Source organism: Ranitomeya variabilis, chromosome 2, assembly GCF_051348905.1.
Source record: "Ranitomeya variabilis isolate aRanVar5 chromosome 2, aRanVar5.hap1, whole genome shotgun sequence".
NCBI lineage: Eukaryota > Metazoa > Chordata > Amphibia > Anura > Dendrobatidae > Ranitomeya > Ranitomeya variabilis.
The window spans coordinates 615,853,515-615,873,217 of record NC_135233.1 but is presented as its reverse complement, the minus strand read 5'-3'; the positions used below and the strand labels follow the sequence as shown (position 1 = coordinate 615,873,217).

General features: G+C 46.1%; 1 protein-coding gene across 2 annotated transcripts in view; it reads left to right on the top strand.

The window, feature by feature from the left end:
• Positions 1–10,511, top strand: part of LOC143807350 (fatty acyl-CoA hydrolase precursor, medium chain-like) — a 155,681-nt gene extending 145,170 nt beyond the window's left edge. For both annotated transcript variants that reach the window (XM_077288794.1, XM_077288795.1), the window contains 5 exons: positions 7,698–7,775; positions 7,861–8,008; positions 8,255–8,404; positions 8,685–8,757; positions 10,165–10,511. In XM_077288794.1, coding sequence (XP_077144909.1) covers positions 7,698–7,775; positions 7,861–8,008; positions 8,255–8,404; positions 8,685–8,757; positions 10,165–10,351 — 636 coding nt within the window. In that variant the 3' untranslated portion in view covers positions 10,352–10,511. The remainder of the gene's footprint in view (positions 1–7,697; positions 7,776–7,860; positions 8,009–8,254; positions 8,405–8,684; positions 8,758–10,164) is intronic.
• Positions 10,512–19,703: the final 9,192 nt, after the last annotated feature.

Here is a 19,703-nt window from a genome sequence, read left to right as displayed (position 1 = left end):
AAAAAAAGGAGACTGCTGGAACAATGACTGCAGAAAGCAGACTAGAGCAGGTGTTTTCCATAATTAGATCACTGCAGAAAGATGTGGAAGGTCTGCAAAAGAAGTTTGGAAGCTTTGAACACAATCAACAAGTGTTTGGACAAACTTTGCAGGACTTAAGCAACCGCATGGCAGCCCAGGAAAACAAACTTGCTGGCATAGGGTCCCAGTATGGACGGGCTTCCCAGGACATTACCCTCTGGGCAACCGCCACCAGCTAGCCCACCTAAGTTGCCTCCTTCAGATTTAATGGTGATCGCGACAAATTTTGTGGCTTTTTGAATCAATGTATGCTATATTTTGATGTGCATGCTGACCGTTTTCCTACTGATAGATCTAAAGTATTGTGTGTAATAATGCTACTGACCTCACGAGCGCTCGCCTGGGCGAATCCGATGATTGAGTCTCGTGACCCACGGTTAAATAACTTGGATGATTTCTTGGCCGCTATGGCATTAATGTTTGATGACCCTAATCGCCGTGCAACCGCTGAATCTGCTTTGTTGTCTTTACGCCAGGCTAAACGTTCTGTTATTGAATATGCCACTGAATTCAGGAGATTAGCGGTAGATACCAATTGGGACAGTTATGCACAATTGCCTATTTTTAAAAGGGGTCTGTCTAGTATTATAAAAGATGAACTAGCTCACTCTGAGTCACCACAAGAGCTAGAGACATTTATACAGCATTGTGTGCGCATAGACATTCGCCTTACTGAGCGTAGGCAGGAGAAATTTGCTGCTTATAACCGTATTTCTAACTTTTCCCTTCCTTCCAAAGAGCCTGCAGGTAAAACCTCTCGGGAGGTGGAAATGGTGACCATGCAAATTGATTCCGTTCAGAGGCGCGAGATCAATGAGCGCCGGGAGCATCGCCTTCGTGAAAGTCTATGTTTCTACTGCGGCCAATCTGACCACTTCTTGATCAATTGTCCTAAGTGTCCTAGAAGGCCTAACAAGGTGCTAGCAGCAGTAGCGGAGTATGACAACTGTGATGATGAATCTGACATCTCTGAATGTAGCCTGCCTTTAAATGCTGTATTCCATTCACTTTCTATGACTTCACCCCCCAAGGAGCTGAAGGAAAAGAACTCTCACTGTTCTCTCCCTATTAAGATCCTGTGTTCAGGACAGTGGATTTCCAGTGCAGCTGTGTTTGACTCTGGTGCAGGTGGCAATTTCATGGATATCGCATTTGCCAAGGAACATGGTATTGAAATTCAGCAAAGAGCCTCTCCAATTACCATGGAAACAGTGGATGGGTCACCTTTAATCTCTGGGCCTGTGGATCAGGAGACCGTACCCCTTGAAATTGTGTTGGAGCCTAATCATCAGGAGCAACTTTCTTTCCTGCTAATTTCTTCTCATTTTCCTGCGATTTTAGGCATTCCTTGGTTGCGTTCTCAGAACCCAATTATCAACTGGGAGACCAAGGAGATTACCTTTCCAACAAGGAGCAACTCAGCGTTAACAGAAGCTGTCCCGGAGTCCATGGCTACTGAAACACATGTACAGGTATTTTCTTTACCTCCAGCATATAAAGAGTTCTCGGACATCTGTGACAAGAAGAATGCAGATCAGCTTCCTCCACACAGGCATTATGTCTGTCCCATTGAGCTGCTTCCTGAGGCAGCTATTCCTTTTGGTAACTTATACCCTTTGGCGGCACCTGAGCTTCAAGCCTTAAAGGAGTATATTGATGAAAATCTGGCCAAAGGCTACATACGTCCTTCTTCCTCACCAGCAGGGGCACCTATATTTTTTGTAAAAAAGAAGGATGGGACCCTGAGACCCTTTGTTGACTATCGGGAACTCAATAAGGTAACCGTACGAAACCGTTACCCTTTGCCTCTGATTCCCGAATTACTGGAAAGAGTCCGCCATGCTAAGGTGTTCTCTAAACTGGATCTTCGTGGGGCTTATAATTTGATGTGTATTCGTCCAGGGGATGAGTGGAAGACAGCATTCAGATGCCGGTATGGACACTTTGAATATCTTGTGATGCCCTTCGGGCTTTGTAACGCCCCTGCAACGTTTCAACACCTTGCTAATGACATTTTCAGAGATTTGTTGGACCAGTTTGTGGTGATCTATTTGGACGATATACTAATCTTTTCTGACTCTTTACAGGACTATGAAGAACATGTCAAAACTGTTTTAAGACGTCTGAAAGAGAACCATCTGTATATTAAGCCGGAGAAATGCGTGTTCCATCGTTCTGAGATACAGTTCTTAGGTTATATCATCTCTCCTCAGGGGCTGAACATGGAATCTGGTAAGATTCAGGCTATCCTTGACTGGCCGGTACCCAAGAACTTTAAGGAGGGCCAACGTTTTATTGGTTTTGCAAATTTCTACAGACGCTTCATTCGAAAATTTTCTGATATTGTCCGTCCCATTACTTCCTTGACAAAGAAGGAAAAGCCCTTTAAGTGGTCATCACAGGCTCAAGAAGCTTTTGATCGACTTAAGATCTGTTTCACATCAGCACTGCTGTTGATACACCCAGATCCAACACTTTCATTCATTGTGGAGGTGGACGCTTCCGATAATGCTTTGGGGGCTATTCTCTCCCAAAGAACTGGAGAGAAGGGTCTGCTACATCCTTGTGCTTTCTTTTCCCGTAGACTAACCTCAGCAGAGAAGAATTACGACGTGGGAGACAAGGAATTGCTGGCTATTATTGCAGCTTTCAAAGAATGGAGGCTTCATCTGCAAGGAGCTGCACAACAGATCATAGTGCTAACTTACCATCGCAATTTAGAGTTCCTTAGATCCGCTAGATGTCTTTCTCCTCGTCAGGCTCATTGGAACTTATTTTTAAATCAATTTAACTTTGTTATCTCGTACCGTCCAGGTTCTCGTAATGGGAAGGCTGATGCTTTATCCCGAATCCATGCTGCGGATTCCGTACCTGGAGCCCCGTCCAAGACCATTCTATGTGATGCCAATTTCATCGGAGTTATCCACGATCAGGACTTGTGGAAGGAGTGCAGGGAGGCCTATGACGGTGATGTATTTCTGGCCAACCCACCTGTGGATATTAATCTTGTCTTTAAGGGTGGCATGTGGTTCAGAGATTGACGTATCTACGTCCCTGAGGTCGTCCGTCTGCAGATCCTCAAGTTGGTACATGACTCCAAGTTGGCTGGTCACAGGGGGGTACAGAAGACACAAGAGTTCCTGAGCCGATTCTTCTGGTGGCCAACTTGCCTGAAGGATACCAATGACTATGTTCTCTCTTGCGAGGTATGTGCTCATTACAAGACTCCTCATGTGGCACCTACGGGTCTATATCAATGGACTTTATTGTGGAGCTGCCTACATCGGGGGGCATGAATACAATCATGGTGGTAGTTGATCGCCTGACTAAAGCTGCTCATTTTGTTCCATGCACCGGCCTCCCCTCAGCTAAAGATACAGTGAACTTGGTTATACAGAATGTCTTTCGGTTGCATGGGGTTCCGTATGAGATCATCTCTGACCGTGGAGTACAGTTCACTTCAAGATTCTGGAAGGGGTTTTGCTCTGCACTCAATATTAATGTCTGTCTCTCTTCCGCTTACCATCCCCAGACAAATGGTCAGACTGAGCGTACCAACCAGACGCTGGAACAATATCTAAGATGCTATGTCAGCCATCTCCAGGATGATTGGTTGGAGTTGCTGCCGTTAGCCGAATTTTCATATAATAATTCTCAGAGCGCCTCCACTAAATTTACACCTTTCTTTGCCAATCTGGGTTATCATCCGTGTATTTTACCTAGGTCTCCAATTACCATATTTTCCGGCGTATAAGACGACTTTTTAACCCCTCAAAATCTTCTTAAAAGTCGGGGGTCGTCTTATACGCCGGGTACAGACAAATGTGCATATGGTGGGTGGGGGGGGGGGAGTGGTCCCGATGATGAAGAGAGGGGGCGTCTCACAGGAAAGTGTGAGTGGAGTAGCCCTGTTACCTCATTGCGGCAGCGTGGGGGTCTCTGTGCTGGGGAGCGGCGGCTCCTCATTGCCGTAGCATAGGGTTTCTGTGCTGGGAGCGGCAGCTCCTCTTCGTGCCGTGGGGGCTCTGTGCTGTGGGGCGGAGCATCTTCTTGCAGCGCCGGGGCTCCTCCGGCATCTGCTCAAGGCCCGGAGGCACCGGCAGCTCCATTGCTGCGATGCGGTGGCCTCCGGGAAAATGGCCGCTGGGGGCGGCGCATGCTCAGATTCAGATCTCGTCCCGAGATCTCGGTAGACGAGATCTGAATCTGAGCATGCGCCACCCCCAGCGGCCATTTTCCCGGAGGCCACCGCATCGCAGCAATGGAGCTGCCGGTGCCTCCGGGCCTTGAGGAGATGCCGGAGGAGTCCCGACGCTGCAAGAAGATGCACCGCCCCTCGGCACGAAGAGGAGCTGCCGCTCCCAGCACAGAAACCCTATGCTACCGCAATGAGGAGCCGCCGCTCCCCAGCACAGAGACCCCCACGCTGCCGCAATGAGGTAATAGGGGGCTACTCCACTCACACTTTCCTGTGAGACGCCCCCTCTTCATCATCGGGACCACTCCCCACCCCAAAAGGCACATTAGTCACCGGCCCAATAAGACGACATACGGCATATAAGAAGACCCCCGACTTTTAAGAAGATTTCATATTTTAACTGGAAAAGTTGGGGGGTCGTCTTATACGCCCAGTCGTCTTATATGCCGGAAAATACGGTAATTCTCCGGTTCCGGCAGTGGAGGAAAGGCTGACTGCGATGAGACAAAATCTGGAGGTTCTGAAGGAATCCCTGACCACAGCTCAAGAACGTTATAAGAGATCGGCTGATAGATTCCGTAAACCTGCACCCATGTTCAAGGTAGGAGATTCCGTGTGGTTAGCAACTAAGAATCTGAAGTTAAACGTTCCTTCACAAAAACTTGGACAGAAATTCATTGGCCCTTTCAAGATCAACGGTATTGTGAGCTCTGTGGCCTGCCGGCTGAAGCTGCCTAGGACTATGAAGGTACACCCAGTTTTTCATGTATCTTTACTAAAGCCTGTATCTCCTAATACCTTCCAGGGACGTGTTGTGCCACTTCCGCAGCCTGTGGTGATTGATGGGCAAGAACAATTTGTGGTGGTGGAAATTATTGATTCCAGGATTCGCAGGAATCGGCTCCAATATCTGATAAGATGGCAGGGATATCCCCCTGAGGAAGACTCTTGGGAACCTGTGGAAACATCAATGCCCAACAGAAGATTTCTCGTTTCCATCAGAGATTCCCTGAGAAACCAGGTCCAGGATCGTCCTGAGGCTGCTTCTAAGGAGGGAGTAATGTCAGGACTCTGAACATTTTTTACCTTTTGTGCATTACTGCCCTTTTCCAAGATGGCGTCTTTGGTCTCATGTGCACTGTGTCTTCCTGCTATAAAACTCCACCCCAGCCTTCAGTCTGTGCTAGAGTATTCTGCCTTGCATCCAGCTCCTGACCTCTGATTACTCCCTGGCTATATACCTGCTCCTGTGAACCTGTGTGGTGATCCTGCTACTCTGCTCTGAGTCCCTGCTGCATACACCAGTTTCCAGAAATCCTCCTTCATCTGCTGCTCGTATTTACTTCCGTCTGCATTTGCTGGACATGTAAGCGTTTGCTGCTCTGCAAAAACCTGAGACTATTAACCAGGCCTCCCTGGTTGAGCTAAGATATTATTTGAACTGCCTTATAAGCTCATCTATCTGTGTTTGGACTAAGACAAGGATTTATTCGTGGTCAAGTATCCTCAAGAATAACTGTGCTTCATAGACTTTCTGCTTGATTGCATTTTCCTCTGAAGTTCCCTATAGACTGCTTAGCTGCGTTTAATATTTACACCAAGTGTTGTGGACTTGAGTTTCTCTCTGCACCTGTTTGAATCACCGTGTGATAATATAGACTTTACCACTTATAAAACTGTGTCCTGTAGTTGTCTTGTTCCACGCAAAGAGTCTCCTGAGTTATCCCCTATAATTATTACACCATGTGTCTCCCCCATATGTATCCATCCTGCCTCCCCATGTGTCTCCATCCTCCTCCCCATGTGTCTCCATCCTGCCCCCATATGTCTCCATCCTCCTCCCCATGTGTCTCCATCCTGCCTCCCCATGTGTCTCCATCCTGCCCCCATATGTATCCATCCTGCTCCCCCATGTGTCTCCATCCTGCCTCCCCTTTGTGTCTCCATCTTGCCTCCCCCATATGTCTCCATCCTGCCTCCCCTCATGTCTGCATCCTGCTCCCCCATATATATCCATCTTGCCTCCCCCATGTGTCTCCATCCTGCCCCCATATGTATCCATCCTGCTCCCCCATGTGTCTCCATCCTGCCTCCCCTTTGTGTCTCCATCTTGCCTCCCCCATATGTCTCCATCCTGCCTCCCCTCATGTCTGCATCCTGCTCCCCCATATATATCCATCTTGCCTCCCCCATGTGTCTCCATCCTCCTCCCCATATGTCTCCATTTTGCTCCCCTCATGTCTCCATCCTGCCTCCCCATATGTCTCCATCCTGCTCCCCTCATGTCTCCACCCTGCTCCCCCATATGTCTCCATCCTGCTCCCCCATGTGTCTCCATCCTGCCTCCCCATATGTCTCCATCCTGCTCCCCTCATGTCTCCATCCTGCTCCCCCATATGTCTCCATCCTTCTCCCCTATGTGTCTCTGTCCTGCCCCATAGGTCTCCATGTTGCTCCCCCATGTGTCTCCATCCTGCCTCCCCATGTGTCTCCATCCTGCCTCCCCATATGTCTCCATCCTGCTCCCCCTTGTGTCTCCATCCTGTCCCCATATGTCTCTATGCTGCTCACCTATGTGTCTCCGTCCTGCCCCCCATATGTCTCCATCCTGCCACCATATGTCTCCCATTATTGCAGATTTCAATTTAAAAAAAAGTTTCTCTGTACCCGACCGGGGTCCAGCTGTGTCCCGTCCTCTTCCTCAACCATTTGAGGTGCGAACGCGATGGCACATGACAGTGACGGCACATGACAGTGACGTCATATGCTGGTAAAGTGCACGCCAATGTCAGCTGAAGGCCTCTGATTGGCTGGCGGCTCCTATAGCAGTATAGGAAGCTGGTCCTGCTGGCAATAAATTGCAATTGGACTTCTGTCTGAGGATCCACATCCAGTTACTGACAGAACAGCTGAATATTGCCCCGTACACCAGTAAGGGCAGTAATACCCTGATAATATATGCAAATAACTCCAGTTAGAAATGTAGTATAGTTTTTCTGATTCACTTTGTCTTATTCCTCATGTGCAGGCATTGCAAGACCATGGTTACGATCAGAAGCAACTAGTCAACTAACTGTCCCTATATCAGTGGCCGTAACCATGGATACCCAAGGTCCTGCAAAGCCTGCACACGAGGATAGAGACATGGCAAATCAGAAGAACTATACTACATGTCTAATTGGAGGTATTAGCATATATTATTATTATTACACCTACTACATATCGGGATAGGATCTTGGAGATGGGAATAACCCTTTAAGTTACAAGAGGAAAAATAGATCTGAAGCACAAACTGCTGCTCCAATAAATAAAAATACTGTGCGGAATCAGAATACAGGAGGACTCCTGAGTATGGAGGAAGGTGAAGTTTTTGTAAGTTGTTTCTGTGCTGTAAAACACGATTTACCTTTGTGTTTAGTTCTTGAATATAACGGAGGTAGCAGCCGGGATGACGCGGGAGTCAGTGGCGGTGATACTACATAACGCTCTGCTGCTGGTGAGAGACGACGAGCGCGGAGCGCTTATGCTCCTATTATCCGACTCCTTTTCTGGGTCCATGATTCTTGCTGTCTTTTGTTTAGGGTCAGAGGCCAGAAGCCATTCCTCACGTGGTGGACGAATATGTTGGTGATGCCACGGACCCAGAGGAGATTCGTGACCGCTTCCAGGATTTGTGTGGCGATCTCATGTTCGTTATACCGGCTCTAAAGACTGCAAAATCCCATCGAGGTACATAGAGAATAATTTCACCTTCTATAGTGTCTATTACTGAAGAATGATCTATCTGAGAATTGGTCAGTGAGCTGCTCTCCCCTGATTTATGAAAGCGGAGCTGAGAGGAGCTCAGAAGAACAAAGGTAAGAGTTACCAACTCTCCAGCTCACTATAAGGTTCTCAGTTAACTCGTTCTGCAGCCAACAGTCAGAATAATAATAATAAGTGTGCAGACTGTATATTATCTTTATTTCTCGATAGATATGGGAGTCCCTGTGTATTTCTATGAGTACCAGCACCCACCAAGCTTACTAGATCACATGAGACCAGACTTTGTGAAGGCCGATCACACCGATGAGCTCATTTTTGTGTCTGGAGGACCCTTCCTGAGGGACGGCACCATCTACTTCGGTGAGTCGTGATATAGTATCGGGATAGAGGTTCAGCGCATTTCTGCCAGACGTGTCATGTAGGCAAGATGGTGAAGCTCCTGATGGAGGTAGAAAGAGAGGCTGCGCATGAGATTTCTTATCCAGAGGCCACTTCAAAAATGAAGTCTACTGTACGAAGCAACTCCGTAATAAATGGTTCTGTCCAGCTCTGATGTTTTGGTCCTTCTTATGGAGCCACAAGTGTGTGATGGTAACGTAATCTGAACATGGACTTATGCTGATTCTGTTTTCTTTCTCAGGTCCTGCAACCCAGGAAGAGAAAAGCCTGGCCAGAACCATAATGAAATACTGGGCGAACTTCGCTCGCACTGGGTAAGACCATGCTCCATACAAGAATGACCGCACATGGCGTCACCTAATTATCCTGCCCAATAATAACACTGGTCAACAGCATTTTTGGTGCCAAAGATATTTCATCGAATTTAGGGTATTTTTGGGGTGCTGATTCTGAATATGTCATCAGTTTTGCCAGATTGGCTCAAGTTTTTGAGATTTTTGGTATCTTATTTATAGCACTTGTTGGTAAATGCGACGCATCATCTCATTAATTTCTTTGGATTAGTACTTGAACTGAGCAGTTCTCAATATAGTTTTGTGTTAATTAGTGTTCTAAAAGTTTGTTCATAGCTTGATTTTTGCACTAACTTTATGTTGTTGTCTGTTTTCCAGTGAAAAGCATGAACTCATCAAGAAGAAGTTGTCTTAACGATCCAGACTCATTCTGTTACATTTGTGGTGAATACACACTGCCAAAACATAGAAGAAACATAACAGACTTCGTAAAAAAAGTGTATTTTGCCTATTTTGGGGTTATGCTTGGGGACCAAGACAAGTTTTGGGCACCACACATAGTGTGCAAAGCATGTATCGAATTATTACGAAAATGGAGCAAAGGACAAAGAAAAAGCTTCAAATTTGGTGTTCCAATGGTGTGGAGAGAGCCAAAAAATCATCATGATGACTGTTATATATGGTAAACACAGGTACAGGCACATCTTCACAATGAGGGACAGGCCTTCTTGCAGATTCCATGTTACTCCAATTTTCGTTTCTTATGCTTATTGAATCCTTGCACTTGCACTGCACAGAAATAACAGTCATCATGATGATTTTTTGGCTCTCTCCACACCATTGGAACACCAAATTTGAAGCTTTTTCTTTGTCCTTTGCTCCATTTTCGTAATAATTCGATACATGCTTTGCACACTATGTGTGGTGCCCAAAACTTGTCTTGGTCCCCAAGCATAACCCCAAAATAGGCAAAATACACTTTTTTTACGAAGTCTGTTATGTTTCTTCTATGTTTTGGCAGTGTGTATTCACCACAAATGTAACAGAATGAGTCTGGATCGTTAAGACAACTTCTTCTTGATGAGTTCATGCTTTTCACTGGAAAACAGACAACAACATAAAGTTAGTGCAAAAATCAAGCTATGAACAAACTTTTAGAACACTAATTAACACAAAACTATATTGAGAACTGCTCAGTTCAAGTACTAATCCAAAGAAATTAATGAGATGATGCGTCGCATTTACCAACAAGTGCTATAAATAAGATACCAAAAATGTCAAAAACTTGAGCCAATCTGGCAAAACTGATAGCATATTCAGAATCAGCACCCCAAAAATACCCCAAATTCATTAAAATATTTTGGACACCAGAAAAAAAAATTTTTTTTGTTGACCTGTGTAATAATAATGCCACGTTGTGTACTGCAGGAACCCCAATAGTCCCGGTCTGACAACGTGGCCGGAGTACGGCGCAGATGAGCTCTACCTGGAGATCAATTTGAAGCAGAAATCGTCTTCGAAATTGAAGGAGGAAAAATTCAAATTCTGGACTGAGATCCTTCAAAAGAAAATCCTCTCCAAGACCTTGGATGGAGGCGATCGCACCGAGCTGTAAAATCTTACAAAGAAGTTTCTACGCGAGAGGAGGCCATGGCATGGTAAACTCTGAATCAGAACCACACATTTTTGCACTTTTTAATTTTACATTTATCAAATTTTACTTAAGTTTTTTTTGCACATTGATTTCTGTCTTCTATAATAAAATTGTTTTAGCCAAAAGATCACTGATCTCTTAAAATATGCTGTGATGCTTGAGACCAGGGCTGAACTGGGACTAAAATTCAGCCCTGGCATTTGAAGTTACACAGGCGCACTTGTCACATGGTGATTTATTGCTTTTAGTTGCAGTACCATGAAAAGCCGCTACTTTACCTACATAACTGGATCTCGTAGATAATGGAGGGATGAGACGATCAAAGGCTATGGAACCTCATTCTGATGCTCCATAAACGTTGCCTACAGCCACTTTTGAGACACGGTGACTCTGAAGAGCGGTGACATCAGTAACGTCACCGCTCTTCAGATATTCCGGGTCTTGAGCTGAGCTCGGCGACTGTGAAGAGCGGTATTGTTACTACCGTCACCGCTCTTCAGAGTTGCTGGGTCTCGCCAGGTCTGGGCTAGTAGTGGGGGTGTCTGATAGACACCTCTCCATTACTTACACCAGGGATTGATAGCAGCTGACATTACGCAGCTGACATCAACCCTAAAAATCATTACACATACCAGAATTAAATGCTCTGGCGGCTGAGAACAGCAGTAGAGTTGCCCTATTCTCAGGCGCCGGGTGCTAACTGCAACTGTCATCATCCTTGCCTGGTCTCCCTGCAAAGCATTTCTGCTGTATTTACATGCGCTGATCTCAGGCCGCTAAACGAGTGTGATCGACAATAGTGAAGTCGTTTGCTTGTTTCCCGGCCTCTTTACACCAATTGAGAAAGAATGAAGGGAACAGAACAATCACAATTAGATCAATCTGTCCCCATACAGTATCATGTTATCAGCAGCACGACTACAGTTTACACCGGCGATGTGCTGCTGAGAACAAGGATTTCTGTTCCCACATAAACAATCCAATCACTCGATGAATAGGCAGCATTTTGCTTTTTTAGTATAATACACCCCATAGTCTTCCATATATTATAATGGGCACCTCGGTCATCCATATAGTATAATACAGTCCTCAGTCCTCCATATAGTATAATACACTCCTCAGTCCTCCATATAGTATAATACACTCCTCAGTCCTCCATATAGTATAATACACTCCCCATAGTCCTCCATATAGTATAATACACTCCTCAGTCCTCCATATAGTATAATGTACTGCCACAGTCCTCCATATAGTATAATACACTCCTCAGTCCTCCATATAGTATAATGCACTGCCACAGTCCTCCATATAGTATAATACACTCCTCAGTCCTCCAAATAGTATAATACATTCCTCATAGTGCTCCATATAGTATAATGCCCCGCCATTGTCATCCATGTAGTACAATTCACTTGCCATAGTATAATGCACCCCATAGTTCTTCATATAGTATAATGTATTCCCCATAGTCCTCGATACAGTATAATGCAGCCCACATATAGTATAATGATGCCACCCCAGAGTATAATGCAGCAACCCCACAGAATATATTGTAGCCCCTTGAGTATAATGTAACCCCCCAGAGAATATAATGCAGCCCCCTCATATAGTGTAATGCAGCCCCTGCATATATAATATATGGTAGCCCCCTCATAGAGCATAATGCAGCCTCCCATAGAATATAATGTAGCCCCTCCATAGAATATAAAACAGCACCCCATAGAATGTAATACAGCCCCCCATAGAATGTAATACAGCTCACCTCCCCATAGAATATAATACAGCCCCCATAGAATATAATGTAGCCCCCAGAGAATGTAATACAGCCCCCCATATAATGTAATACAGCCCCCTCATAGAATGTAATACAGCCCCCCATAGAATGTAATACAGCCCTCCCAAATAGAATGTAATACAGCCACCCAAAGAATGTAATGCAGCCAGCCCCCATAGAATGTAATGCAGCACAGCCCCATAGAATGTAATGCAGCCAGCCCCAATAGAATGTAATAAATCCCCCCCATAGAATGTAATACAGCACAGCCCCCATAGAATGTAATACAGCCCCCCCAATAGCCCCACAATCCAGTTATCACTCATTGATATATTAAAAAAAAAAAACACTCTCCTCGTGCCCCGCATTGCTCCCTGTTCCGGTCTGAGCAGCTGCAGTCTGCCCGCCCGACACACAGCAAGTGCGCGATGATATGACGTCATCGCACACCCGCAGTGTCAGAGGCAGAGCGGGAAATGATGGGAGAGGGAGCGACAGCGGACGCTTTCTCCTCCATCATTGCATTCAACTGTACTGGCGTCATAGACGCAGGTATAGCTGAATGCGGTGGCGCTGGCGGGGGGGTGAGTCGGCGCTGGCGAGCGGCCTACGACTGCCACCGGCCCTTCTGGTATTTGCCAGAACATGCCCGATGGCCAGTCCGGCCCTGCTTGAGACCCTGCTCTTTCTGCTATATCAGTGGCGGCATGTAGCCTCCCATTCTATTAGATACCCTTCTTCTAAAATCCTCCATGATACTAATGATCCAGATCTTGACAGTATATGAGTCAGTCAGTGACCCCCCACAATATCCGCACACACGTCTCTCCTGCAATACTCTGTGCTGCTGTGAACCCTGTTGCTTCATTCTGAGGCACAGGAACTATATGTTCTGCCACAAGGAGGATGACAGCAATAACAGAAAAATGTATCCTCCTGTGCAGACTGCGCCTGCCTCCTGCACAGAGTTAGCATGTCATCAGGCTTCCTGGATTGCTACGCTTTTACCTGGTCTCCAATTCACACTTATAACCAAAAAACATACAAAAACGAAACCAAAATGGATTTTGCTGGGAAATATGTTACGGTACATCCTTTCCAGGGTAATGACTTGTATATAAGGCAAAATAATTTACCCCAGACCAATATGCTCCTCCACCACTTGGGCTATGTTCACACGCAGCGTTTTTGATGCGTTTTTCAACTTTTACATTGCTTTCAAACAATACAAATGCATTCACTGGGAAATGTCATTGTAACATTTAACAACCCTAGCTAGCCATGTGGTGTGTGTCACATAAGGAGACACATCTTGTTTCATTTATGAAAGAGGGACTCTTAAAGTCTCAAAGCCTATTTTTAGAGGGGCATCAGGCGGCATTAATATTCTTAAAGGGCCATTATTAAACAGTGGGTCTCCTATGCTGTTATTGCCTATGAAGTGAGTGGCTGGGCTGCCAACAAATACAACGCACCCCAATACCCCTTTCACGAGAGGTACAGGAGGACTTCCTGAAAAAAAGTTGCATTGAATGCAAGGGCTGCCCTGCTATCAAGTCATATGCACCCCAATAAGCCTTTGAACCCAGGTACTGGATGGCCACATGAAAAGCCACTTCACATTCTTCAGATGGTCCTGCAACACTGTTTCCTTATGCATTGAATGCAAGGGCCGACTTGACCCAAATTTGCACGCATCTCAATCCCCCTTGGAAGAAACATGGAAGAGGGACTCATAAAAAACTGTCCCATTACAAAGGAGCGGGTCTCCTAGACTCGTAATGCCCATACACTAAGTGCATGGGCTGACAAACATTTCCCCATGGGGGGTAAATTTTAAAAAAATATTTAATGGGAATCACAGACACCCTTGCCAAAAAATTGACTGTCTGTAGCAGCATGGAGCACGTGAACCCTGGTGATCTAGTGGTGGTAAATGATGAGAGGTGGAGGTAGGCCTCATTAAAAACTAGGCTCAATTTAAAGGAGCGGGTTTCCTAGACTTGTAATGCCCATACACTAAGTGTATGTGCTGACAAACATTTCCCCATGGGGGATACATTTAAAAAATAAAAAAAAATATTTAATTGAGATCAGAGACACCCTTTCCAAAAAAATTAACTGTCTGTAACAGCACGGAACACGTGAACCCTGGTGATCTAGTGGTGGAAAATGATGAGAGGTGGAGGAAGGCTTCATTAAAAACTAGGCCCAATTTAAGGGAGCGGGTCTCCTAGACTTGTAATGCCCATACACTAAGTGCATGGGCTGGCAAACATTTCCCCATGGGGGTTACTGCTTTAAAAAATTATTTATGGGTAGTATCATAGACACCCTTGCCCAAAAATTGAATGTCTGTAGCAGCATACAACATGTTCACCATAGTGATGAAGTAGTGGAGAATGAGGGAACATTGATGAAGGCCTCATTAAAAACTAGGCTCAATGTATAGGAGTATGTCTCCTAGACTAGTAATGCCCATACATGCAGTGCATGGGCTGACAAACATTTCCCCAAGGGGGATACATCTTGAAAAAATATACTATGGGCATCATAGACACCCTTGACAAATATTGGACTGCCTATAGCAGCACAGAACACGTTAAGCGTGGTGAATGGTGATCTAGTGGTGGAGAATGAGGAGACATTGCTGAAGGCCTCATTAAAAACTAGGCCCAATGTAAAGGAGTATGTCTCCTAGACTTGTAATGCCCTTACATGCAATGCATGGGCTGACCATCATTTTCCCAAGGGGGATACTATGAAGAAAACTGGTTCCTCCCAAGTAACCAATCCGTGGCGTAACTACACAGGCACAGCTCTCCGGCACCCCCTGTGTCTCTCAGGTCAATAAGGGAACTGCACCTAGAGCAAATGGCCGCTGGGGAGACTGCCCTGTTACCCACGCTAGGTATTCGCAATCAGAGTAAAAGGATCAGCCCAAAATTAATTTATGGTTTAATTGCCTAAAGGGCGCACTAGATAATTACAAGAAATATACAGTAAAAATATACCAAGAGTTACAGTCAGAGTAAAATACAACAATAATAGTACAAGGCTTAGAGGTACAAAGCTGGAGGTCAATTTACCAGGTTGAAGGTCGCTTGTGGAGGCCGGGGAGCTCTGCGTTCCACAGGTACAAGACTTCTAGTTGCCGGGCAGCCCCCAAAAAGCATGTGCTTGCTCCCCTCTGGCTGGCATATGCCCTGTTCCTTATTTCATCATCATCATCATCTTCTTCTGTTGTGTCTCACTCTCCATGTTCCTCAGATATTAATCTTTCTGTGTCCCTCCCCCCTGTACCTGGGTGGGCTAACAATCCCCACCCTTCAGCTTCCCTGCAGAATCTATTCCCAATACCTAATACATGGAATAACTTCTCTCAGGATGATCGGATCAGTACACGAGTGGTACTGGCACATGTGGTTTGTTCTGCTGGTCGTATAGGGATCAAACATGGACCCATTCGATCGCTGTGGGAGGCTAATCTCTATATCTCAGGTTCCAGAACGCTCACTGACCCGGGGGTTGCACTGTCAGATGCGCATTTTCTTCAGGGCTATGAGGATATTTTTTGTGAGCCTGTACCTCGGACGATGCATCCATAATTCATAATTTCATGTTGTAGACGGTCCAGCTGGGAAGACAATTAGACGTGTCCTCCTGTAGCCACGTGACATGTATGCTTTAATTTAGCCCCCAGGCACCTCCATGCCCCCTGCTGGCGTGGCTTCCTCAGTCAGCTTTGAAGTGCCATCTGCCTGCTACACTGGTCTCAGTCCATTACCATACTAAAGGGTCTCCATTCAAGTAGGAAAAAGGTGGGGGCTAGGAGTGCTCATGTCCCTGCAGACGTGTGACAAGGTGAATTCTGATAGGAGACAAAATGGAGTCAAGCCAATCTCTGATAGGAGGCCAGCATTATGCCCCATATCCAAGATGGCGGCTGCTCCCTCATCACAGATACATTTTTTTTTAAATATACTATGGGAATCATAGTCACCCTTGCCAAATATTGGACTGCCTATAGCAGCACAGAACATGTTAAGCGTGGTGAATGGTGATCTAGTGGTGGAGAATGAGGAGACATTGCTGAAGGCCTCATTAACAACTAGGCCCAATGTAAAGGAGTGTGGCTCCTAAACTTGTAATGCCCATACACACAGTGCATGGGCTGACAAACATTTCCCCAAGGGGATACATTTTAAAAAAATATACTATAGGCATCATAGACACCCTTGCCAAAAATTGGACTGCCTGTAGCGGCACAGAAGACGTTAAGCCTGGTGACCTAGTGGTGGAGATTGAGGAGACATAAAGATAAATCATGCTAAAATAGTAAAATTAAAAAAAAAAGGATGTGAATCCACCGATGAAAGTAGATAACAAAAGGGAGGGGTGAACACAGGTTCATGTATATGATGCCAGATTGTGTCCAACGAGATATGTTTGTCCCTAGCAACAGCTCAGAGACAGGAATATGAAAAAAAATATATAGTAGTATTTCAATATTTTCATATTGTAGAGGTATACACTGGGTCATAAACAGACGGAGCAGAGATATTAAAACTGGAATATATAAGAATAAATGGGAAAAATATACGTACATCTCGTTTTGATGACAGTTCCCCTTGGGGGAGTTTATTTTGGTTTCTAATTAGTAACGGGCATCTGAAAAACACCCTTGCACAAAAATTGAGTGACTTTTGCATCACGGAATACGTTCACCCTGGTGTTGTACTGGTTGTGGCTGATGAGGATGAGAATAAGGAGGAGGATAAGACCAAACAGACGAAATCAGGAAGCGGATAGCCATGTGTGGTTGGGGAGAGGTGCATGACGATACATCTCCACAAAAAAAGACAATGTATTACAGGTTATGTTTTGCTGTTTTCACTTGGTGGTGTACAGAAATCTTGCCCAATCCAGTCCTTCTTCTTTTTTAATAGGAGTCAGCCTGTCAGCATTTTCAGTTGACAGGCGGATGCGCTTATCTGTTCCAACATCGGCACTAAAAACCCGCTCTGACAGAATGCTAGCAGCAGGGCAGGCCAGGACCTCCAAGGCGTAGAGAGCCAGTTCATGCCATGTGTCCAGCTTGGATACCCAATAATTAAAAGGCCCAGAGGAATCACGAAGGACGTTTGTACGATCTGCATGGTACTCCCTCAGCATGTTCCCAAACATTGCACTTCTTGTGACAGCACCCCTTGCCTCTGTGCCAGCATGATGGGAGGGTCTGAGAAAACTGTCCCAGAACTTTGCCATTGATCCCCTGCTTGAGTTGGATTGTACTTCTGTCTCTCTCACTTGGACTCCTTGGTTGTACAACAAACTCTGAAGTCTGCTGCCAGCGTTCTCACATGGGAAGTTTCTAAGTAATTCCGCTACAAGGGCCCTCTGGTACTGCAACATTTTAGTACACCTCTCTGCCTCTGGCAGAAGAGATTGAAAGTTCTCCTTGTAGCGTGGGTCTAGAAGTGTCACCAACCAGTAAGGAGTGTCACCAAAAATGTTTATAATGTGAGGGTCCTATGAAACGCAGCGCAACATAAAGTCAGCCATGCGTGCAAGACTGCTAACAGGCAAGACTTCCATGTCCTCACCAACAGGATGACTGACCATGCTGTCCTCTTCCTCCTCATCCTCCTCCTCCTCCTCCCTGTCCTCAGGCCTTCCCCGCTGAACAGACAGTATGACAGCTGTGCTTGTAGTACCATCTATAGCGCATGAAAGTAGCTCCTGTTCTTCCTCCTCCTCATTGCCTACCAATCCACGTTGGGAAGACATGAGGCTGGGCTGAGTGTAATCCCCCTGTATGGTTCCTTGGTCCATGTCCTCATGCTCTGCCTGTAATGCATCCTCTTTAATTCTGAGCAGAGAGGTTTTCAGAATGCTGAAAAGCAGGATGGTGACGCTAATTATGGTGTCATCGCCGCTCACCATCTTGGTGCAGTCCTCAAAGTTGTGTAGGATGGTACATATGTCTGACATCCATGTCCACTTCTGAGGTCTTATGTGTGGAGTCTGAACTGAATATCGACAGCCTTGTTGATATTGGTATTCAACAAGTGTCCTCTTCTGCTCACAAATCCTTTACAACATATGCAGCGTAGAGTTCTAACGCTTGGGGACATCACACACCAGTTTTTGAGACGGAAGCTGCAAACGCTGCTGAAGCATGGCAAGGGCGGCTGAAGCTGTAGCTGACTTTCTAAAATGGGCAGACAGAGGGCGGACCTTCACTTGCAGATCCAGCAGCTCCGGGTAGCTTTTAAGAAAACGTTGAACCCACGAGGTTAAGTAGATGGGCCAGGCAAGGTACGTGTGTGAGCTCACCTTGCCTCAGAGCCACCACCAGGTTCGTCCATTGTCACACACGACCATGCCTGGCTGTAGGTTCAGCAGTGTCATCCAAATATCTGATTGCTCTTTCAGCACTGTCCACAACTCTTCTGCATTGTGCGGTTTGTCTCCTATGCAGATTAGTTTCAACACAGCCTGTTCCAGCTTCCGACTGATGTGTTGATTTCAGAGATGGAGGCTGAAGAGGAGGAGGAGGTGCAGGAGCTGTAGACTGTGGGAGCAACTCTGATTGACGTAGGGCCCGCAATCCTCAGCATGGGGAGGATCTGTTCCACCCCAAGGTCCAACTGGGTTCTGTCTTCCACTATGTTAACCCAGTGTGCCATCAGTGAGATGTACCGTTTCTGCCCACAAGCACTTGTCCATGTGTTCTTGGTTAGGTGGACTTTCCCAGTAACAGCATTGTTGAGATCATGGTAATGTTGTGGGACACATGCTGGTGTAATGCCGGTACGGCACACCGGGAGAAATAGTGGCGACTGGGGAACGAGTACCTTGGGATGGCCGCCGCCATCAGGCTGTGGAAAGCTTCCGTCTCAACGAGCCTAAAAGGCAATGTGGCGCCCCAGGGTCCTGGTTGTCACAGTGGTATTGCTTTCCTCCCTGGAAGAGTGATGCTACGTTTGGAGGCAAGGAAGGATAATTGCATCCAGGTACCACAAACATGCAACATTTCACACTCCAGGCCACCAGGGGGAGCTTTTGATCCTATTTACTAGGTGACTCCCCACATATATAGAACTGGTAGTCTGTATGGAAAGTTAGTCAGTCCTTCAAGGAAGCTGTTCCTGGCAGGAGCAAATTCCTGTCAGAAGACAGAGGAGAGGGTTCACGAAGCTGTGCATGCCCACAGAGCTGCAGCTCCCAGAAAGAGACATTTGAAGGCCGAATTGTTTGCAGCAAGCGTGCAGGAGAGGAAACACAGGAGAGGATATCAGAAGGGGACCAGCCCCGAGCAGGCTGCCTCCTTCTGAGGTGCAGAGACCGGTAGCTGGAGCACCGAGGTTGTAAGGACCTCTATGACTTTCATAAGAGACCGGCAGGACAGCTGAACTCTATGTTACCTGTCCGACCTAACACCCAGGAGGCACGGTTGACTACCTTAGAGGCTGGGACATGCTAGAGTCCCTATAAACCTCCTCAAGCCACCAGTCATACGGGTAGGTCCTATCC